Source organism: Oncorhynchus masou, chromosome 5 (assembly GCF_036934945.1).
Source record: "Oncorhynchus masou masou isolate Uvic2021 chromosome 5, UVic_Omas_1.1, whole genome shotgun sequence".
In the NCBI taxonomy this organism is placed as follows: Eukaryota; Metazoa; Chordata; class Actinopteri; order Salmoniformes; family Salmonidae; genus Oncorhynchus; species Oncorhynchus masou.
In genome coordinates, this window is record NC_088216.1 from 78,156,397 (window position 1) to 78,178,197 (window position 21,801).

Here is a 21,801-nt window from a genome sequence, read left to right on the forward strand (position 1 = left end):
GTAGCCAAACATGACTCCAACACCATCATTAAGTTTGCTGACAACACAGTGGTAGGCCTGATCACCGACAATGATGAGACAGCCTATAGGGAGGAGGTCAAAGACCTGGCAGTGTGGTGCCAGGACTACGACCTCTCCCTCAATGTGAGCAAGACAAAGGAGCTGATCGTGGACTACAAGAAAAGGCGGGCCCGAACAGGCCCCCGTAAACATCGATGGGGCTGTAGTGGAGCGGGTCGAGAGTTTCAAGTTCATTGGTGTCCACATCACCAATGAACTGTCATAGTCCAAACACGCAAAGACAGTCGTGAAGAGGGCACATCCATACCTTTTCCCCCTCAGGAGACTGAAAAGGTCCCCAGATCCTCAAAAAGTTCTACAGCTGCACCATCGAGAGCATCCTGAACGGTTGCATCACCACCTGGTATGGCAACTGCTCGGCATCTGACTGTAAGGTGCTACAGAGGGTATTGCGTACGCCCCAGTACATCACTGGGACCAAGCTTCCTGCCATACAGGACCTATATACTAGGCTGTGTCAGAGGAAACCCCCACAAAAATGGTCATAGACTTCGGTCACCAAAGTCATAGACTGTTCTCTCTGCTACCACACAGAAAGCGATACTGGAGTGCCAAGTCTAGGGCCAAAAGGCTCCTTAACAGTTTCTACCCCCAAGCCATAAGACTGCTGAACAATTAATCAAATGGCCACTCGGACTATTTACATTGACCCCCCCCATTTGTTTTTTACACTGCTGCTACTCGCTGTTTATTATCTATGCATAGTCACTTTACCCCTACCTACCTACTACAAAATAACTTGACTAACCTGTATCCCTGCACATTGACTCCCCTTGTATATAGCCTCATTATTTTTATTGTGTTACTTTTTTATTTTACTAGTTTTACTTTAGTTTATTGTGTAGATATTTTCTTAACTCTTTCTTGAACTGAGTTGATGTTTAAGGGCTTGTCAGTAAGCATTTCACGATAAGGTCTACACCTGTTGTATTTGGAGCATGTGACAACTAAAATGTGATTTGATCTTAACAAGTAGTTAGAGTGGAGCTATACCTGGGAGATAGCAGGTTGGGTAGGTAACATAAAGATTGAGTGGAGCTATACCTGGGAGATAGCAGGTTGGGTAGGTAACATGTAGATCGAGTGGAGCTGTCAAGCCTGCTTCCCCTTCCTGGCGCTACCCGTCATCATACGCACCTGTTACAATCAATACGCGCAGCAGCACTCATTGGACTCACCTGGACTCCATCACTTTGTTGATTGTTCCTGCATATATATCTGCTCCTCTGTGTTGTTCCCTGTAGTAGCTTTATTTGTTGTGTCGTGTTTATGTCCAGACGCTGTTCCTGTTCCGTTGGATGTCCGTGTGTATTAAATGGTTCACTCCCTGTACCTGCTTCTAATCTCCTGTGTTGGGCCTTACAGAATGATAATACCATTACAAGAAGCACCAGGGAGTTTTTTAGGGTTTGTTTTGTTGGTGACGTCGGACCTGGGGGTCGCCACCAATGGAACCAGGGGTGCCTAAGCTGGCTCATTGGGCTGTCATGCCCTAGCTGGCACGAGAGATTTCCTTGCCCCAATTGGCACAGCAGTTTCTCATTACCTGACCTCCCATGATTTAACCTGACTTTAATTGATGAGAGATCATTTAGCCAACCAGGGAAGGAGCTCTACTTTAATAGCCAGGATGTACTGCCACAACGCTAGCACTTAAGCCAATTTATGTCCATGTGCCTGGGATGAAAGGCTGTCTGGCTGTGGAAAGATTATCCTTATCTCTCTGCAGTCTGAGGATTGTCTCTGGCTATTAATCCACATATTCTACACATTCACATACTGTACAAAATGTGGCGTATAGACAACAACAACAACTCAAATCTGCCTAGACTTCTCGGCTCATTGTAATGGCGGGTGAGTGAAATGAGTGAGGAGTCAAATGCAGAGAGCGAAATGAACGGGAAAACACTTTAATGTCCTTCAAAACGTAACAGGTCCAAAACATGGGTGAATGCCCAGAACACTGGTTCTAAACAAACCCAAAACCTAGACACAAACACTGGACAGCGCAAACCCAAAACAAAACACGATACATCACCAAACGTAACAACCAACAAGCCCGCGCAAACACCAGCGGGCTAAACGAACTGAAATAACACCCATCCCAAAACACCAACAAGGATCAGGTGAAAACAATTAGACAAAAACAAATGAAAAGGAAAAAGGGATCGGTGGCAGCTAATAGACCGGCGACGACGACCGCCGAGCGCCACCCGAACAGGAAGGGGAGCCACCATCGAGGTATTCATGACTGTAATGCTCCGGGTGTCGTGGATGTGGAGTCAGACGCAGGGGACAGAGAGTGCAATGCTGTGCTCTTTAATGCACCAACGCACCACAGGGTGCTCATAATAATAACGGCCCCAAACACGGGGAATGAAAAATGTACAACTGAAAATGCACGACCAGGAACAAACACATTCCTCTACTACAGAGCCGAAGGTTACAATAATTAATCCCACACAACAAACAGGCTGTCTAAAGAAGCCCAACTAATCATCACAAACAGCTGCTACCAATAAACATACAAGGAGGGGGAGGAAAGACAATCAGTGGCAGCTAATAGTCCGGTGACGACGACCGCCGAGCGCCACCCGACCGGGAAGGGAAGCCACCCTCGGTCGGACTCGTGACAGTGACACTCATCCTAATATGTTGTATTGAGTACTGAGTACATTACAAAGTAACCTGAGTAATACAATAAACTATACCATATCCAGGTGAACAGAAATGTCAGAAATCAAGGACCCCGTAGAGCATTCTTGTGTTGTGTCTAGAACTCATTCCACACATCTACTGGGCACTGGCCATCTATGGCAAGGCAATTTAGTGCACCCTGCTAGGTCGTTGGAAGATGACTACTGCAGTATGATGGGTGGTTGGAAGAGGACTATTACACCCTGATGGGTGGATGGAAGATGACTACTGCATTGTGATGGGTGGGTGGAAGATGACAACTGCAGTGTGATGTGTGGGTGGAAGATGACAACTGCAGTGTGATGGGTGGGTGGAATATGACTACTGCAGTATGATGGGTGGGTGGAAGATGACTACTGCAGTGTGATGTGTGGGTGGAAGATGACAACTGCAGTGTGATGGGTGGGTGGAAGATGACTACTGCAGTGTGATGTGTGGGTGGAAGATGACAACTGCAGTGTGATGGGTGGGTGGAAGATGACTACTGCAGTGTGATGTGTGGGTGGAAGATGACAACTGCAGTATGATGGGTGGGTGGAAGATGACAACTGCAGTGTGATGTGTGGGTGGAAGATGACAACTGCAGTGTGATGGGTGGGTGGAAGATGACTACTGCAGTGTGATGGGTGGGTGGAAGATGACTACTGCAGTGTGATGGGTGGGTGGAAGATGACTACTGCAGTGTGATGGGTGGGTGGAAGATGACTACTGCAGTGTGATGGGTGGATGAAAAATGACTCAGGGAGTATTGGAGTGAACAAATAAAGAAAGGCCTTAACTGGAGTGGTGAGAATGTGTGGCTACACTAACACTAAATCACCGTGGTCTGTTAACCCAATGAGTCCCACCGTAACATCGGCGTATTTTTGACTGCTAACCCTTTTAAAATATTGAGCTACAGACTTCTGGGTTGTTGGATTCGTCAATTTCTTCTGTATCCGTAGATACCAACCATTCATTTGTGTGATTGACGTGGGCTGAGCTATAGCGGTGTTTGTGAGACAAAGGAGAATCCCAAAGGGGCCCGCGGCCGAGTCTGACTGGTTTGAGCTACAAACTGAATGATTTGAGCTACAAACTATTAAAAGCTGAGACTGTCACGAACACTCACGTTTTGCTCTATGACACTCACAATGTACACAAGAGTCCTTATAAGGTAAGGGGTTCTTCTACATAGAAGGTCGTAGGAAATCCCAGGACATAGTGTCTATAATACTGTAATAAGCTCACAAAGTTGCTGTCACAAACTCCAACCTCCACACAGTTGGCACTGACTAGTTGGATATTAAATTCACAGTAAGCAAACCATTTCTGGACTTACAGCATTCATATACATTTTGCTTTGGAAGGTTTTTGCTTTGGAATGTTTTTGCTTTGGAATGTTTCTGCTTTGGAATGCTTCTGCTTTGGAATGTTTCTGCTTTGGAATGTTTCTGCTTTGGAACGTTTCTGCTTTGGAATGTTTCTGCTTTGGCGGACCTTCTTTTTTTATTAACATTTGTCAATAAAACTCATGAATGCAACGATTTATGTCAAAATTGTTTCATGTTCTTCTTGTTGCCCTGGTTGTCCTGAAAATAACATGGTAAAATACTTAATTGTGAGGCTAAATATAAGGGTTGGACATGCAGATAAATGAAAGTCAGATAAATGAAAAGACGAAAGGGGTAACTCAATCCTTGGTTGCCTCAGCAGTAGTCTCTTGTGGCCTGCAAACACAATATTTAGTTCTGAGATAACCTCAGTATTGTATACTGGAATATGGAATCCTTTCTTGCCCTCACTTGAAAGTAAAATGAACAACATTACAACGGATCCCATAGTTACTCAAAGTGAGAAAGGCTTAGACTAGAGGGCTCGACCACTGAGCAGCTTTTCATGTTTTGGTTTTCAACAGATTTAAGTGTGTCAAATAACTGTGTCAAAGAATTGTGTGTCAGGTAGAATATGAACTCTCACCAACATTTCGAGCTAGAGATCATGTGAACAAGTCTCATTGCTCAGGGCACTCAGTCTCATACTACAGTCAGGAGAAGTATTCAGTACGTGGTTCTCCAGAGCAGCCACAAGCTGTCATTGATGTGGAAACCTACTGTACGGTGGTGTGTCACTGTCAGCCACAGGGTGTTTTCCTATTTCCATTTAGTCTTAAAGGGTGAAGGTTTGCTAAGTTTGTTTTGTTCCCGTCTTGTTCCTCATTTCTTATAATAGCATGGTTTGCTGGGAAATGAAGTTGGGTTAATGTGATTATATAACAGATATTTCTGTGTTCTGTTTATACAATATTTGATGATGGCTAAAGCTTTGCTCACTGTTAACCAGTACACATCCATGACTCATCTTGCCTGCTTCTCCTTATGCTGTGGCACGCATCATAATGTTGTACCCTAGCGATGCCCATATTTGACACACAGTGGGAAAAAAATACATTCCCTGGTTACTGTAAGAAGCACAAAATATGACTGCCTACTTTCGGGCATGTTAGCATGTTAGCAGCGCCACATTAGTGCAGGAATGACTGAATAAGCATTGGTTGACCTGGCTGTTAAACATAAGCTACTTCAGGAATGTGTTTCATGTCAGTCCTCCTCAATTGCACCACTGGAACACCAAACCTCCTCCCTGTGCTTTGTGTGTGTGTGTGTGTGTGCATGTGTGTACTCCTTGTTTACTCTATGAGAGGTGACAGGTGTCAGAGCAGTCCCTGTTAAGAGCTGGAACAGACAAGGCCTGAATGGATGACAACGGTCGGAAGACTCATTCAATCCGTAGTGCTGAAGATCCGCTTTGTAGCGCGATTGACAATTAAAATCAATGTTCAATGTTCCCGCGGTCACAGAGGCTGCATTCACGTTAAACGCTGCATATGTCGGATCAATCAGAAATTACCTTTACATTTTAACGTGGATCTTAAGTGATACTTTGGCGATACGGATTGAATCCAGCCCTTAGTAAGCTACAGCACATACAGCTCTGGAACCAGGCTTGGCACTTGGTGCGGGGACCAGGCTTGGCACTTGGTGCGGGGACCAGGCTTGGCACTTGGTGCGGGGACCAGGCTTGGCACTTGGTGCGGGGACCAGGCTTGGCACTTGGTGCGGGGACCAGGCTTGGCACTTGGTGCGGGGACCAGGCTTGGTACTTGGTGCGGGGACCAGGCTTGGTGCTTGGTGTAGGGACCAGGCTTGGCGCTTGGTACGTGGACCAGGCTTGGTGCTTGGTGCGGGGATCAGGCTTGGTGCTTGATGTGGGAACCAGGCTTAGTGTGGGAACCAGGCTTGGCGCTTGGTGCGGGGGCCAGGCTTGAATTGGTGCTTGGTGCGGGGACCAGGCTTGGTGCGGTGACCAGGCTTGATGAGGGGACCAGGCTTAGTGCGGGAACCAGGCTTGGCGCTTGATGTGGGGAACCAGGCTTGGTGCTTGGTGCGGGGAACCAGGCTTGGCGCTTGGTGTGTGGTCCAGGCTTGGCGCTTGGTGCGGGAACCAGGCTTGGTGCGGGGACCAGGCTTTGCGCTTGGTGTGTGGACCAGGCTTGGTTTGGTGCTTGGTGCAGAGACCAGGCTTGGTGCTTGGTGCGGTGACCAGGCTTCACGCTTCGGCGGGGACCAGGCTTGGCGCTTGGTGTGTGGATCAGACTTGGCTTGGTGCTTGGTGCGGGGACCAGGCTTGGCTTGGTGCTGGGACCAGGCTTGGTGCTTGGACCAGGCTTGGCTTGTTGTTTTCTGTGTGGACCAGGCTTGGCTTGGTGCTTGGTGCAGGGACCAGGCTTGGTACTTGGTGCGGTGACCAGGCTTGGCACTTGGTGCGGGGACCAGGCTTGGCGCTTGGTGTGTGGACCAGGCTTGGTTTGGTGCGGGGACCAGGCTTGGCTTGGTGCGGGGACCAGGCTTGGTGTTTGGACCAGTCTTGGCTTGGTGCTTGGTGCGGGGACCAGGCTTGGTGCTTGGTGCGGTGACCAGGCTTGGTGCTTGGTGCGGGGACCAGGCTTAGTGCGGGAACCAGGCTTGGCGCTTGATGTGGGGAACCAGGCTTGGTGCTTGGTGCGGGGAACCAGGCTTGGCGCTTGGTGTGTGGACCAGGCTTGGCGCTTGGTGCGGGAACCAGGCTTGGTGCGGGGACCAGGCTTTGCGCTTGGTGTGTGGACCAGGCTTGGCTTGGTGCTTGGTGCAAGGACCAGGCTTGGTGCTTGGTGCGGTGACCAGGCTTCGTGCTTCGGCGGGGACCAGGCTTGGCGCTTGGTGTGTGGATCAGACTTGGCTTGGTGCTTGGTGCGGGGACCAGGCTTGGCTTGGTGCGGGGAACAGGCTTGGTGCTTGGACCAGGCTTGGCTTGTTGTTTTCTGTGTGGACCAGGCTTGGCTTGGTGCTTGGTGCGGTGACCAGGCTTGGCGCTTGGTGCGGGGACCAGGCTTGGCGCTTGGTGTGTGGACCAGGCTTGGTTTGGTGCGGGGACCAGGCTTGGCTTGGTGTGGGGACCAGGCTTGGTGTTTGGACCAGTCTTGGCTTGGTGCTTGGTGCGGGGACCAGGCTTGGTGCGGTGACCAGGCTTGGCGCTTGGTGCGGGGACCAGGCTTGGCTTGGTGCTTGGTGTGTGGACCAGGCTTGGCTTGGTGCTTTGTGTGGGGACCAGGCTTGGCGCTTGGTGTGTGGACCAGGCTTGGGTTGGTGCTTGGTGTGGGGACCAGGCTTGGTGCTTGGTAGGTCGACCAGGCTTGGCTTGGTGCTTGGTGTTTGGACCAGGCTTGGCACTTGGTGTGGAGAGCTTCACTGGATTGTTGTATTGTAATGTGGGAGAGTGATGATTGTTCACCCTCTCTCCTTGGTCACACATGTCAGATACAGGACCAGGGTATTGGATCATTGATCAGATACAGGACCAGGGTATTGGATCATTGATCAGATACAGGACCAGGGTATTTGGTCATTGGTCAGATACAGGACCAGGTATTGAGTCATTGGTCAGATACAGGACCAGGGTATTGGGTCATTGGTCAGATACAGGACCAGGTTATTGAGTCATTGGTCAGTTACAGGACCAGGGTATTGGGTCATTGGTCAGATACAGGATCTTATGTGATACTTTGGCGATACGGATTGAATCCAACCCTTAGTTAGCTACAGCACATACAGCTCTGGAACCAGGCTTGGCACTTTGTGCAGGGACCAGGCTTGGCTTGGTGCTTGGTGCGGGGACCAGGCTTGGCGCTTGGTGTGGGGACCAGGTTTGGCACTTGGTGCGGTAAAAAGGCTTGGCACTTGGTGTGTGGACCAGGCTTGGCGGTTGGTGTTTGGACCAGGCTTGGCGCTTGGTGTGTGGACCGGGCTTGGCTTGGTGCTTGGTGCGGGGACCAGGCTTGGTGCTTGGTGCGCGGACCAGGCTTGGTGCTTGATGTGGGAACCAGGCTTGGTGCGGGGACCAGGCTTGGCGCTTGGTGTGTGGACCAGGTTTGGCACTTGGTGCGGTAAAAAGGCTTGGCACTTGGTGTGTGGACCAGGCTTGGCGGTTGGTGTTTGGACCAGGCTTGGCGCTTGGTGTGTGGACCGGGCTTGGCTTGGTGCTTGGTGCGGGGACCAGGCTTGGCGCTTGGTGTGGGGACCAGGTTTGGCACTTGGTGCGGTAAAAAGGCTTGGCACTTGGTGTGTGGACCAGGCTTGGCGGTTGGTGTTTGGACCAGGCTTGGCGCTTGGTGTGTGGACCGGGCTAGGCTTGGTGCTTGGTGCGGGGACCAGGCTTGGTCGCTTGGTGCGGGGACCAGGCTTGGCACTTGGTGCGGGGAACCAGGCTTGGCACTTGGTGCGGGAACCAGGCTTGGTGCTTGGTGCAGGGACCAGGCTTGGTGCTTGATGTGGGAACCAGGCTTGGTGCGGGGACCAGGCTTGGCGCTTGGTGTGGGGAACCAGGCTTGGTGCTTGGTGCGGGGAACCAGGCTTGGTGCTTGGTGCGGGGAACCAGGCTTGGCGCTTGGTGTGTGGACCAGGCTTGGCGCTTGGTGTGTGGACCGGGCTTGGCTTGGTGCTTGGTGCGGGGACAAGGCTTGGCTTGGTGCTTGGTGCGGGGACAAGGCTTGGCTTGGTGCTGGGGACCAGGCTTGGTGCTTGGTGTTTGGACCAGGCTTGGCTTGTTGTTTGCTGTGTGGACCAGGTTTGGCTTGGTGCGGGGACCAGGCTTGGTGCTTGGTGCGGTGACCAGGCTTGGCGCGGGGACCAGGCTTGGTGCTTGGTGTTTGGACCAGGCTTGGCTTGTTGTTTGCTGTGTGGACCAGGTTTGGCTTGGTGCGGGGACCAGGCTTGGTGCTTGGTGCGGTGACCAGGCTTGGCGCAGGGACCAGGCTTGGCGCTTGGTGTTTGGACCAGGCTTGGCTTGTTGTTTGCTGTGTGGACCAGGCTTGGCTTGGTGCGGGGACCAGGCTTGGTTCTTGGTGCGGTGACCAGGCTTGGCGCGGGGACCAGACTTGGCGCTTGGTGTTTGGACCAGTCTTGGCTTGGTGCTTGGTGGGGGACCAGGCTTGGCGCTTGGTGTATGGACCAGGCTTGGCTTGGTGCTTGGTGCGGGGACCAGGCTTGGCTTGGTGCGGGGACCAGGCTTTGTGCTTGGTGTTTGGACCAGGCTTGGCTTGGTATTTGCTGTGTGGACCAGGCTTGGCTTGGTGCGGGGACCAGGCTTGGTGCGGAGACCAGGCTTGGCTTGGTGCTTGGACCAGGCTTGGCGCTTGGTGTGTGGACCAGGCTTGGCGCTTGGTGTGGGGACCAGGCTCGGCTTGGTGCGGGGACCAGGCTTGGTGCTTTGTGTGGGGACCAGGCTTGGCTTGGTGCTTGGTGTGTGGACCAGGCTTGGCTTGGTGCTTGGTGTGTGGACCAGGCTTGGCTTGTTGTGTGGACCAGGCTTGGTGCTTGGTGTGGGGACCAGCCTTGGCTTGGTGCTTGGTGTTTGGACCAGGCTTGGCTTGGTGCTTTGTGTGTGGACCAGGCTTGGCGCTTGGTGCGGGGACCAGGCTTGGCTTGGTGCGGGGACCAGGCTTGGTGCTTGGTGTGGGGACCAGGCTTGGCTTGGGGCTTGGTGTGTGGACGAGGCTTGGCTTTGTGTGGGGACCAGGCTTGGCGCTTGGTGTGTGGACCAGGCTTGGTTTTGTGCTTGGTGTGGTGACCAGGCTTGATGCTTGGTGTGTCGACCAGGCTTGGCTTGGTGCTTGGTGTTTGGACCAGGCTTGGCACTTGGCGTGGGGAGCTTCACTGGATTGTTGTATTGTAATGTGGGAGAGTGAGGATTGTTCATCCTCTCTCCTGGGTCACACATGTCAGATACAGGACCATGGTATTGGATCATTGATCAGATACAGGACCAGGGTATTGAGTCATTGGTCAGATACAGGACCAGGGTATTGGGTCATTGGTCAGATACAGGATCTTACGTGATACTTTGGCGATACTGATTGAATCCAGCCCTTTGTTAGCTACAGCACATACAGCTCTGGAACCAGGCTTGGCACTTTGTGCAGGGACCAGGCTTGGTGCTTGGTGCGGGGACCAGAATTGGCACTTGGTGTGGGGACCAGGTTTGGCACTTGGTGCGGTGAAAAGTCGTGGCGCTTGGTGTGTGGACCAGGCTTGGCGGTTGGTGTGTGGACAAGGCTTGGCACTTGGTGTGTGGACCAAGCTTGGCTCTTGGTGTGTGGACCAGGCTTGGCGCTTTGTGTGTGGACCAGGCTTGTTGCTTGGTGCGGGGACCAGGCTTGGCGCTTGGTGCGGGGACCAGGCTTGGCACTTGGTGCGGGGAACCAGGCTTGGCGCTTGGTGCGGGGAACCAGGCTTGGCGCTTGGTGTGGGAACCAGGCTTGGTGCTTGGTGCGGGGACCAGGCTTGGTGCTTGATGTGGGAACCAGGCTTGGTGCGGGGACCAGGCTTGGCGCTTGGTGTGTGGACCAGGCTTGGTGCGGGGACCAGGCTTGGCTTGGTGCGGGGACCAGACTTGGTGCTTGGTGTGTCGACCAGGCTTAGCTTGGTGCTTGGTGTTTGGACCAGGCTTGGCACTTGGCGTTGTGAGCTTCACTGGATTGTTGTATTGTAATGTGGGAGAGTGAGGATTGTTCACCCTCTCTCCTGGGTCACACATGTCAGATACAGGACCAGGGTATTGGATCATTGATCAGATACAGGACCAGGCTAATGGGTCATTGGTCAGATACAGGACCAGGGTATTGGGTCATTGGTCAGATACAGGACCAGGGTATTGAGTCATTGGTCAGATACCGGACCAGTGTATTGAGTCATTGGTCTGATACAGGACCAGGGTATTGAGTCATTGGTCAGATACAGGACCAGGGTATTGAGTCATTGGTCAGATACATGACCAGGGTATTTTGTCATTGGTCAGATACAGGACCATGGTATTGGGCCATTGGTCAGATACAGGACCAGGGTATTGGGGCGTTGGTCAGATACAGGACCAGGGTATTGAGTCTTTGGTCAGATACAGGACCAAGGTATTAAGTCATTGGTCAGATACAGGACCAGGGTATTGAGTCATTGGTCAGATACAGGACCAGGGTATTGAGTCATTGGTCAGATACAGGACCAGGGTGTTGAGTCATTGGTCAGATACTGTACCAGAGTATTGAGTCATTGGTCAGATACAGGACCAGGGTGTTGAGTCATTGGTCAGATACAGGACCAGGGTATTGAGTCATTGGTCAGATTCAGGACCAGGGTATTGGGTCATTGGTCATCATAACTTGCTGTCGGGCACTAGACTGTGCCCACTGTGTGTTTCAGAGTCATGTCTTCTGTCTCACAGGACTCCTGTGCTTTCCTGACTCTCCAGATGTTCTATCCTTTTTGATCTACCCTCTCATATCCCAATGGACCAGATGGAATAACAGCATGAATAAAACTTCACAGCCTCTGTATACCAATCAGTGGAGGCTAAGGGAAAGGGGCAAAGGAGGACTGGCTCATTGTAATGTCTGGAATGGAATAAATGAAACAGAATCAAACATGTGGTTTCCATATGTTTGATACCGTACCAATTCTACCATTCCAGATATTACAATGAGCTATTGCTCCTCCTGCCATCCTCCTCTGATCCCAGAGATATTAGAAATGACATTGGCTTTTGTTTGGTTCCAGCCTAGTAGATACACGCCTGACTCTACTAGCTAATAATCTTGAAGAGTTTGACTAGTTAAGTTGTGTAAAACATTTAAAAAATAAATAAAAAGCCTGCCCAGCAGAAACAAATCTGACCCTCAGCAGATAAGAATGGCCATCCCTGGTGTCAGCCATTGATCCTTTGTTACTAGACCAGTGCCTTGTTTCCCTACAACCACTATATTGACTGTTCCTAGGTTCACTGCAGCTCAGAAGCAGTCGCTGAAGTCGGCTAGACTCCCATTGTTCCCCATGTACTGGTAGAGTAAAACAGAGGTCTAGTCAGTCCTGGCCCCAGCAGCAGCCACAGCTGTCCCAAACCTTGTAAACGCTCTGACTGAAGACAGACACCATCTGTTGCTTCTTCCTCTCTCTCTACTGCCCTTTCCTCTTTTGCCTGCTCCCTCTCTCCGCCTCCCTCCCCCACTCTCACTCTCCTCCTACTTCCTCCCCCTCGTTCTACTGCCCTATCCTCATTGCCTGCTCTCTCCTCCTACTTCCTCCCCCTCGCTCTCTACTGCCCTATCCTCTATTGCCTCCTACTCTCCCCTCTCCCCTCCCCTCTCTCTCTCTCCCCTCCTCCTCCCCTCTCCTCCCTCTCCCTCCTCTCTCTCTCTCCTCCTACTCCCTCCCCCCTCTCTCCTCCTACTCCCTCCCCCTCTCTCTCTCCTCCCTCTCCTCCTACTCCCTCCCCTCTCTCTCCTCCTACTCCCTCCCCCTCCCTCTCTCCTCCTCTCCCTCCCCTCTCTCCTCCTACTCCCTCCCCCTCTCTCTCCTCCTCCTCCCTCCCCCTCTCCCTCCTCCTACTCCCTCTCTCCTCCTACTCCCTCCCCCCTCTCTCCTCCTACTCCCCCCCTCTCTCCTCCTACTCCCTCCCTCTCCTCCTCCTACTCCCTCTCCTCCTCCTACCCCTCCCCCTCTCTCCTCCTACTCCCTCTCCCTCTCTCCTCCTCCTCCCTCCCCCTCTCTCTCCTCCTACTCCCTCTCTCCTCCTACTCCCTCTCCCCTCTCTCTCTCCTCCTACTCCCTCCCCCTCTCTCTCTCCTCCTACTCCCTCTCTCCTCCTACTCCCTCCCCCTCTCTCTCCTCCTACTCCCTCCCCCCTCTCTCTCCTCCTACTCCCTCTCTCCTCCTACTCCCTCCCCCTCTCTCTCCTCCTACTCCCTCCCCCTCTCCCTCCTCCTACTCCCTCTCCTCCTACTCCCTCCCCCCCTCTCTCCTCCTACTCCCTCCCCCTCTCTCCTCCTCTCTCTCTCCTCCTACTCCCTCTCTCCTCCTACTCCCTCTCTCCTCCTCTCTCTCTCCTCCTACTCCCTCTCTCCTCCTACTCCCTCCCCCTCTCTCTCTCCTCCTACTCCCTCTCTCCTCCTCTCTCTCTCCTCCTACTCCCCCTCTCTCTCTCCTGCTCTCTCTCCCTCCCCTCTCCCCATCTTCCTGGTAGGGATAGGAATCCCCACCCCCATAGAAAATATGGTTGATGTTTCTCTTGGCATGTAATGTTTGCAGCTCTGGCTGACTTCCTGTTTAGCGGGCAGTGGAGTGGAAGGAAGATTCCTGCAGCAGGCCTGAAGGGAGAAAAATAGCAGAATGTAAAAACTGAAAAAGAAACAGATTATGTATTTTAAAATTACTGGGAAGCCAGGTTAAACTTGTGTATAGTACATGTTTATAGTGCTAGTTAGCGAGTGTCTGATGATGAGATTGGTTGATTTTCTTACATAGTTACAAAACTGTAAAATATCTCCGGTAAAGAGTGTGTTTATTTAGGTAGAATCTTAAATGAGCGTTACAGTAAGAGCTGACTGAACAATAACAACCATCATCCTACACCATATAGCCCATGTTGACAAACACACAGTCTACACCATATAGCCCATGTTGACAAACACACAGTCTACACCATATAGCCCATGTTGACAAACACACAGTCTACACCATATAGCCCATGTTGACAAACACACAGTCTACACCATATAGCCCATGTTGACAAACACACAGTCTACACCATATAGCCCATGTTGACAAACATACAGTCTCCACCATATACAGTGGGGCAAAAAAGTATTTGGTCAGCCACCAATTGTGCAAGTTCTCCCACTTAAAAAGATGAGGGAGGCCTGTAATTTTCATCATAGGTAGACTTCAACTATGACAGACAAAATGAGAAAAAAAAATCCAGAAAATCACATTGTAGGATTTTTAATGAATTTATTTGCAAATTATGGTGGAAAATAAGTATTTGGTCAATAACAAAAGTTTATCTCAATACTTTGTTATATACCCTTTGTTGGCAATGACAGAGGTCAAACGTTTTCTGTAAGTCTTCACAGGGTTTTCACACACTGTTGCTGGTATTTTGGCCCATTCCTCCATCCAGATCTCCTCTAGAGCAGTGATGTTTTGGGGCTGTTGCTGGGCAACACGGACTTTCAACTCCCTTCAAAGATTTTCTATGGGGTTGAGATCAGGAGACTGGCTAGGCCACTCCAGGACCTTGAAATGCTTCTTACGAAGCCACTCTTTCATTGTCCGGGCGGTGTGTTTGGGATCATTGTCATGCTGAAAGACCCAGCCACGTTTCATCTTCAATGCCCTTGCAGATGGAAGGAGGTTTTCACTCAAAATCTCACGATACATGGCCCCATTCATTCTTTCCTTTACACGGATCAGTCGTCCTGGTCCCTTTGCAGAAAAACAGCCCCAAAGCATGATGTTTCCACCCCCATTCTTCACAGTAGGTAAGATGTTCTTTGGATGCAACTCAGCATTCTTTGTCCTCCAAACACAACGAGTTGAGTTTTTACCCAAAAATTATATTTTGTTTTCATCTGACCATATGACATTCTCCCAATCTTCTTCTGGATCATCCAAATGCTCTCTAGCAAACTTCAGACGGGCCTGGACATGTACTGGCTTAAGCAGGGGGACACGTCTGGCACTGCAGGATTTGAGTCCCTGGAGGCGTAGTGTGTTACTGATGGTAGGCTTTGTTACTTTGGTCCCAGCTCTCTGCAGGTCATTCACTAGGTCCCCTCGTGTGGTTCTGGGATTTTTGCTCACCGTTCTTGTGATCATTTTGACCCAACGGGGTGAGATCTTGTGTGGAGCCCCAGATCGAGGGAGATTATCAGTGGTCTTGTATGTCTTCCATTTCATAATAATTGCTTCCACAGTTTATTTCTTCAAACAAGCTGCTTACCTATTGCAGATTCAGTCTTCCCAGCCTGGTGCAGGTCTACAATTTTGTTTCTGGTGTCCTTTGACAGATCTTTGGTCTTGGCCATAGTGGAGTTTGGAGTGTGACTGTTTGAGGTTGTGGACAGGTGTCTTTTATACTGATAACAAGTTCAAACAGGTGCCATTAATACAGGTAACGAGTGGAGGACAGAGGAGCCTCTTAAAGAAGAAGTTCTGTGAGAGCCAGAAATCTTGCTTGTTTGTAGGTGACCAAATACTTATTATCCACCATAATTTGCAAATACATCCATTAAAAATCCTACAATGTGATTTTCTGGATTTTTTTTCTGATTTTGTCTGTCATAGTTGAAGTGTACCTATGATGACAATTACAGGCCTCTCATCTTTTTAAGTGGGAGAACTTGCACAATTGGTGGCTGACTAAATACTTTTTTGCCCCACTGTAGCCCATGTTGACAAACATACAGTCTACACCATATAGCCGATGTTGACAAACATACAGTACACCTGTGTCTCTCAACCCTCCTCTGCTTCCTCAGGCCCAGCACAGAGACACCTACGTGGAAGAGCGCTATGGGAAGTACAATCTGAGCGATCCGTTCCTGGCTCTGCAGAGGGACAGCAATGCCTTGGGAGGGCAGAGCTCTGGGTTCCACCAGGCTGCAGCATGCTTCAGCCCCCTCGCTGTACTCAAGCTGGTGGTCACCCACTGCAGGAAGATGCAGGAGAAGATGCTGGCCCAACTAGCTGCAGCTGAGTGCAGGCAGAGGAAGGTAGGTCTGGGGCTGGCGCTTGGGCAGTGGCTGGAGATGGGGTTGGGATCTGGAGCTGGGGCTGCAGCTGGGACTGGAGCTGGGGCTGCAGCTGGGACTGGGGCTGCAGCTGGGACTGGGGCTGGGACTGGAGCTGGGACTGGGGTTGGGACTGAAGCTGGGGCTGTAGCTGGGACTGGGGTTGGGACTGGAGCTGGGACTGGGGTTGGGACTGAAGCTGGGGCTGTAGCTGGGACTGGGGTTGGGACTGGAGCTGGGACTGGGGTTGGGACTGGAGCTGGGGCTGTGGTTGGGACTGGGGTTGGGACTGGAGCTGGGGCTGTAGCTGGGACTGGAGTTGGGACTGGGGCTGGGGCTACAGCTGGGACTGGGGCTGGGGCTACAGCTGGGACTGGGGTTGGGACTGGGGATGACTGAGGTTTAGATGCCAACCCCTCCACTCTTGATTAGATTAAAGATAAACTAGCTGGATACCAAAGCATAACTAATCAGGGGGGGGGGTATTTTCCACCTTGTCTCAGGGAAGTATTTAGTGAGCAGAATATCCTAACCTGAGGATCATTTCTGTGTCTCTGTCTCCCCCTGGGGTTGTGTCAGGCCATTGCAGATCTGGAGGAAGAGAGGAGAAGGCATGCAGAGGACACAGCCGAGGGCGATGATGTCACTTGCATCCTGGAAAAGGAGAGGGAACGCCTCTTGCAACAGGTTGAGTTATAACATCAATATCTGAGTGATGATAACTGCTATGGGCTATTTAGTTTTTATCCGTTGTAACCTATTCTACTCTATTCTGTGCCTTTAGCTGGAATTCGAGCGAGGCCAGTTGTGTCGTCTGGAGAAGGAACAGAAGAAGGTCCTGGAGCAGCTGGAGGAGGAGCGGGTGCAGCACAAGCAGCTCTCCTCTGCCCTGGCCAAGGAGTGCAAGTGGGCCAGCCAGCGGGCCCTGGAGGAGGGCCACCGCCTGGCTGAGGCAGGCCGTAGGCTGGAGAAGGAGCAGGGGGAAGTCCTTGCCCTGAGGGCTGAGCTGCAGGAGGAGAGGAGGAGGGCCCTTCAGATGGAGGCCAGGGTGGAGGAGCAGCTGGCTGAGTTCGATACGGAGAGGGAGCAGCTCCGCTCCCGGCTCAAGAAAGAGGATGCCCAGTACTGCCAGCTGCAGGAGCAGGTGGAGGCCCTGAAGAGAGAGCTGCAGGGAGAGAGGGGAGCTGAGGAGGAGAGGAGAGAATATCCTGTGGACACCAGTGGAGGGTCACCACCACCCCCCCCACACCCCAGCCAGGCAGAAGGGGGCGAGACTGAGGAACCTAAAGTCAACGGGCACCATGACTGCCCCACGGAGGAGCAGGTGCCAGCCCTTCCAGACAGATTGGACCAGGACAACTGGAGTGAGAACAGCAGCTCTGTTCTTGGGTCCCCTGCCCTCCTGACCAAAATTATATCCCTCTGCAGCACGGGGACCTCCTCCGTCACCTCCTCCCCATGCTCCTCTCCTCAGCTGGTCACCAGCCCCAGCTACCAGTCCTCCTACCAGGTAGGCATCAACCATCGCTTCCATGCTGCTCGCCACAAGTTTCAGGGCCACACTGACCCAGAGCAGCAACAGCAGCAGCAGGGTGGAGGAGGGGGTGGTAGCCTGCCTCACTCCCCCAGAGACCTGTCCCCAACCCCCAGCCCATCCCCTGAGCCCGTCTCTGTCCCTGTTCACAGCCCGGCCAAGCAGCTGGCCCGCAGCACTGTCACCCAGGTCCTGTCCCGCTTCACAGTCCAGCAGGGGGCCAAACCTCCGCCACCCAACAGTTCTCCCTTTGGCACTGACTACCGTAACCTGGCCCCCTCCTCCCCAGTAATCCCCAGGGCCTCTGGTGCTGCTCTGCCTCTGGGGGTCCGCTCACCTACCATTCCCCGAGCAGAGAGGGGCAACCCGCCCCCCATCCCCCCTAAGAAGCCTGCCCTGACCCAGTCTCCAGCGTCACCCATCCCTGGTACCAGAGCCAACCACTTCCCTGAGCTGTCTGGAAGCTGTGGTCTCACCAGGTGCCAGGAGAATGTTAAAGAGCTGGATATGGTGGTGTCCTCCACCAGCTAGTCTAGCCTGCTACTGGGTGCTACTAGCGCTGTGTTCTCTTATACTGCTCACATGTTTGTATGCAGAGAGATGCTCCAAAACACTGTCAAGTTAACTGTATTTATTGGAATTTTTTGGTCTGTTTCATTCTATAGCACTATACACCTAGTTGGAAAAACATTAGGAACACCTTCCTAATATTGAGTTGCACCCTCTTTTAGCCCTCAGAACATTCTCAATTTGTTGGGACATGGACTCTACAAGGTGCAGAAAGCGTTCCACAGGGATGCTGGCCATGTTGGCTCCAATGCTTCCCACAGTTGTGTCAAGTTGACTGGAAGTCCTTTGGACCATTGTTGATACACATGGGAAAAATTTGAGCGTGAAAAACCCAGCAGCGTTGCAGTTCTTGTACCCCGTTCAAAGGCACTTAAACCTTTTGTCTTGCCCATTCACCCTGTTCATGTCTCAATTGTCTCAAGGCTAAAATATCCTGCTTTAACCTGTCTCCTCCCCTTCATGTACACTAATTTAAGTGAATTTAACAAGTGACATCAATAAGGGATCATAGCTTTAACATGGATTCACCTGGTCAGTCTGTCATGGAATGAGCAGGTGTTCCTAATGTTTTGTACACTCACTGTAGATATATTTGTACGTATCAATTTTTTGCTTTCTGAATCGTAATAAATAAAATAACAATAATAAGAAATAATAATAATAATAATAGCATAAGTTTATTCAGTAAAATGGTGAAAAACAGGCAAAAATGCATGTCCGTTACGGCATACAGTCATGGGCCAATCAAATCTCTCTCTGCACTACTTATCATCAGGGTTGGGCCCAATTCAGAATGATGGAACTGACTCCCATTCAACTCATGAAATTTCATGAATTTCAACTCATGAAACTCATTGAAATTTAATTGGCCACACCCCACAAGATGTAGAATTTGAGGGAGTGACAGGAAGTGAAATTTAATTCAGTACAATTCAAAGAAATTCCACTCAGTCATAGAACATGAGAGTTTCATTGAATCTGACAGGTCACATTTCCAGATACCAAATAATATTTAACTTTTCTCTGGAAACAGTGTTCATTTACATTCTTCACCTCTATGCTTAGAATAGCCAATTATATTTCCACCAAGAATTTCATTTGTTTGGCTTCCTTTTGAAGGCCTCAGGGTCAACTTGATGGATAAACTAATGCATTCTGGGAAACATAGTATTTTCATCAATATTTAACTACATTTAAGTGATGAATTAAGTACAGTTTGTCCTGAAAATCAATTGTTTCAATAATATTTTACATTCATGTATATAATGACATTTTTGATGTACAAGATGTACATTATATTTGTAGACTACACCCAATATAGAATAGGCATTTGAATTGCATTGAATTTCCCTGAATTCAATTCTATTTCATTTCATTCAAATTAAAATTGAAATTCTGTATCCTGTTTACTACTTCAGTTCTAATTCAATTCAAATTCAGTAATTGTATTGGAATTTATGAGACATTCTCAATTACATTCTGAATTGAGTCCAACACTGCTTATAATACAGCTTCTGAAATTGAGTTAGGAAATAAACATATCTCTAAATCAGGATTTGGATTTAGCCTGCATTGATGTTCTGGAAACACTGAATAAAATAAGAGTTTATCCTGAACTTCAGAGTTTAATAATGAAACTGGGCGGCTTAACACATTATATTTCCTAACGTGGCACATGATTTTAACATTCTGTATCTTCAAGTCTTGATCAGTTGACAATATGTATAATGTATACAGTATTATTATTAATATAATGTACTTTATGTATAGTAATTACTATAACAAATGTATATTTTCTCTCATACCAATGGTTCATTCGTTCTTTATATGGTACATCAGCATTAAATGTTACCTTAGTGTATCACTTGGCTGCCAGGACTGGTAATCAGCACTGCTGCATGGTTTAGTAAGACAATCAAGTATTATATTATAGTTATAGTATTACATAGAATTTACTGTACTATAACGTCTGTTATTTACCCCATAGCTATTCTGGCAATGATGAGGGGGTAGTTGTGGGGGGAAATATCAAAGTATTATACATCATAATAATGTAATATATTGTAGTATCGTCACTTAATGATTTCTGCTTGCATTTGTTGTTAATTTAATACGATCTTAAAGGTCCAATGCAGACATTTTTTATCTCAACATCAATGAATTACTGGGTGATATTTAAGTACCTTACTGTGATTGTTTTCAATTAAAATGTTCAAAGAGGAACAAAAAATTGCTTCTTTTGCAAAAAGCAATTTGTCAAGCAATAATTTTACTATGACTGTCTGGGAGTGGTCTGAGTGAGCGGCTTATTGGACTAGCCTAGTGGGAGGGACATGTAACCTGAAAACTAGCTATTGGCAGAGAGGGCAAACTCTCTTTGTTGTTGGTCTATTAATTTTACCGCCTGGTGATGTCGCCAGGCAGTCCAAAACCACACCCATGCAAAACAAGCTGAAATTTCAGGCAGTCTTTTAAAACAGCTCTTACACTAAAAGGGCATTATCATCATTTTCACAATTGCACAGTATTATTCCAACCTCAGTGTGGAAATATACACTGTAAATACAAAAGTATGTGGACACCCCTTCAAATGAGTGGATTTGGTTATTTCAGCCACACCCGTTGCTGACAGGAGTAAAGATGGTCTGTCCTCGGTTGCAACACTCACTACCGAGTTCCAAACTGCCTCTGGAAGCAACGTCAGCACAATAATTGTTTGTCGGCAGCTTGAAATGGGTTTCCATAGCTGAGCAGCCGCAAACAAGCCTAAGATCACCATGCGCAATGCAAAGTGTCGGTTGAAGTAGTGTAAAGCTCACCGCCATTGGACTCTGGAGCAGTGGAAATGCATTCTCTGGAGTGATGGATCACGCTTCACCATCTGGCAGTCAGACAGATGAATCTGGGTTTGGTGAATGCCAGGAGGACAATACCTGCCCGAATGCATAGTGCCAACTGTAAAGGTTGGTGGAAGTAGAATAATGGTCTGGGGCTGTTTTTCATGGTTCGAGATTGGCCCCTTAGTTCCAGTGAAGGAAAATCTTAACGCTACAGCATACAATAACATTCTAGATAATTCTGTGCTTCCAACTTTGTAGCAACAGTTTGGAGAAGGCCCTTTCCTGTTTCAGCATGAGAGTGTCCCTGTACTCAAAGCGAGGTCCATACAGAAATTGTTTGTCGAGATCGGTGTGGATGAACTTGACTGGTCTGCACAGAGCCCTGACCTCAACCCTATCGAAACACCTTTGGGATGAATTGGAAAGCCAGGTAATCTCTGGTAGTGAAGTGAGCTGTATCATAGTCCAGGCCTAATCGCCCAACATCAGTGCCCGACCTCACTAATGCTCTTGTGACTGAATCGAAGCAAGTCCCCTCATTTAGTGGAAAGATTTTCCAGAAGAGTGGAGGAGGCTGTTATAGCAGCAAAGGGGGAACCAACTCCATATTAATGCCCATGATTTTGGAATGAGATGTTCGACAAGCAGGTACTTTTTGGCCATGTGGTGTATGTATACACAGCGCAATTCACAGCACAATTCTATTTTACAGTACTCAGATTATTATGTATTGTACTGCATTGCATAACCTTTTAAACTTCCATGCATATGATTGAATGTTAATGTTTTTTTATACCATGCTAATCATATGATTTGTTACAGTATTATCCATGATGGATATAAAATGAGTCCGCTCACTTCCCACCCTCACTGTATCTATTTATATATCTATTGATCAATAACCCTGGTCTGGTAGTTTCCAACGCACATTAAAAGATCTGACCATG

General features: G+C 49.5%; 1 protein-coding gene across 1 annotated transcript in view; it reads left to right on the plus strand.

Annotated features, from left to right (window-relative positions):
• LOC135540315 (CTTNBP2 N-terminal-like protein) overlaps nt 1-21,801 on the plus strand; it is a 36,576-nt gene extending 14,775 nt beyond the window's left edge. The window contains exons 4-6 of the mRNA XM_064966902.1: nt 15,659-15,892; nt 16,490-16,597; nt 16,695-21,801. Coding sequence (XP_064822974.1) covers nt 15,659-15,892; nt 16,490-16,597; nt 16,695-17,975 — 1,623 coding nt within the window. The 3' untranslated portion in view covers nt 17,976-21,801. The remainder of the gene's footprint in view (nt 1-15,658; nt 15,893-16,489; nt 16,598-16,694) is intronic.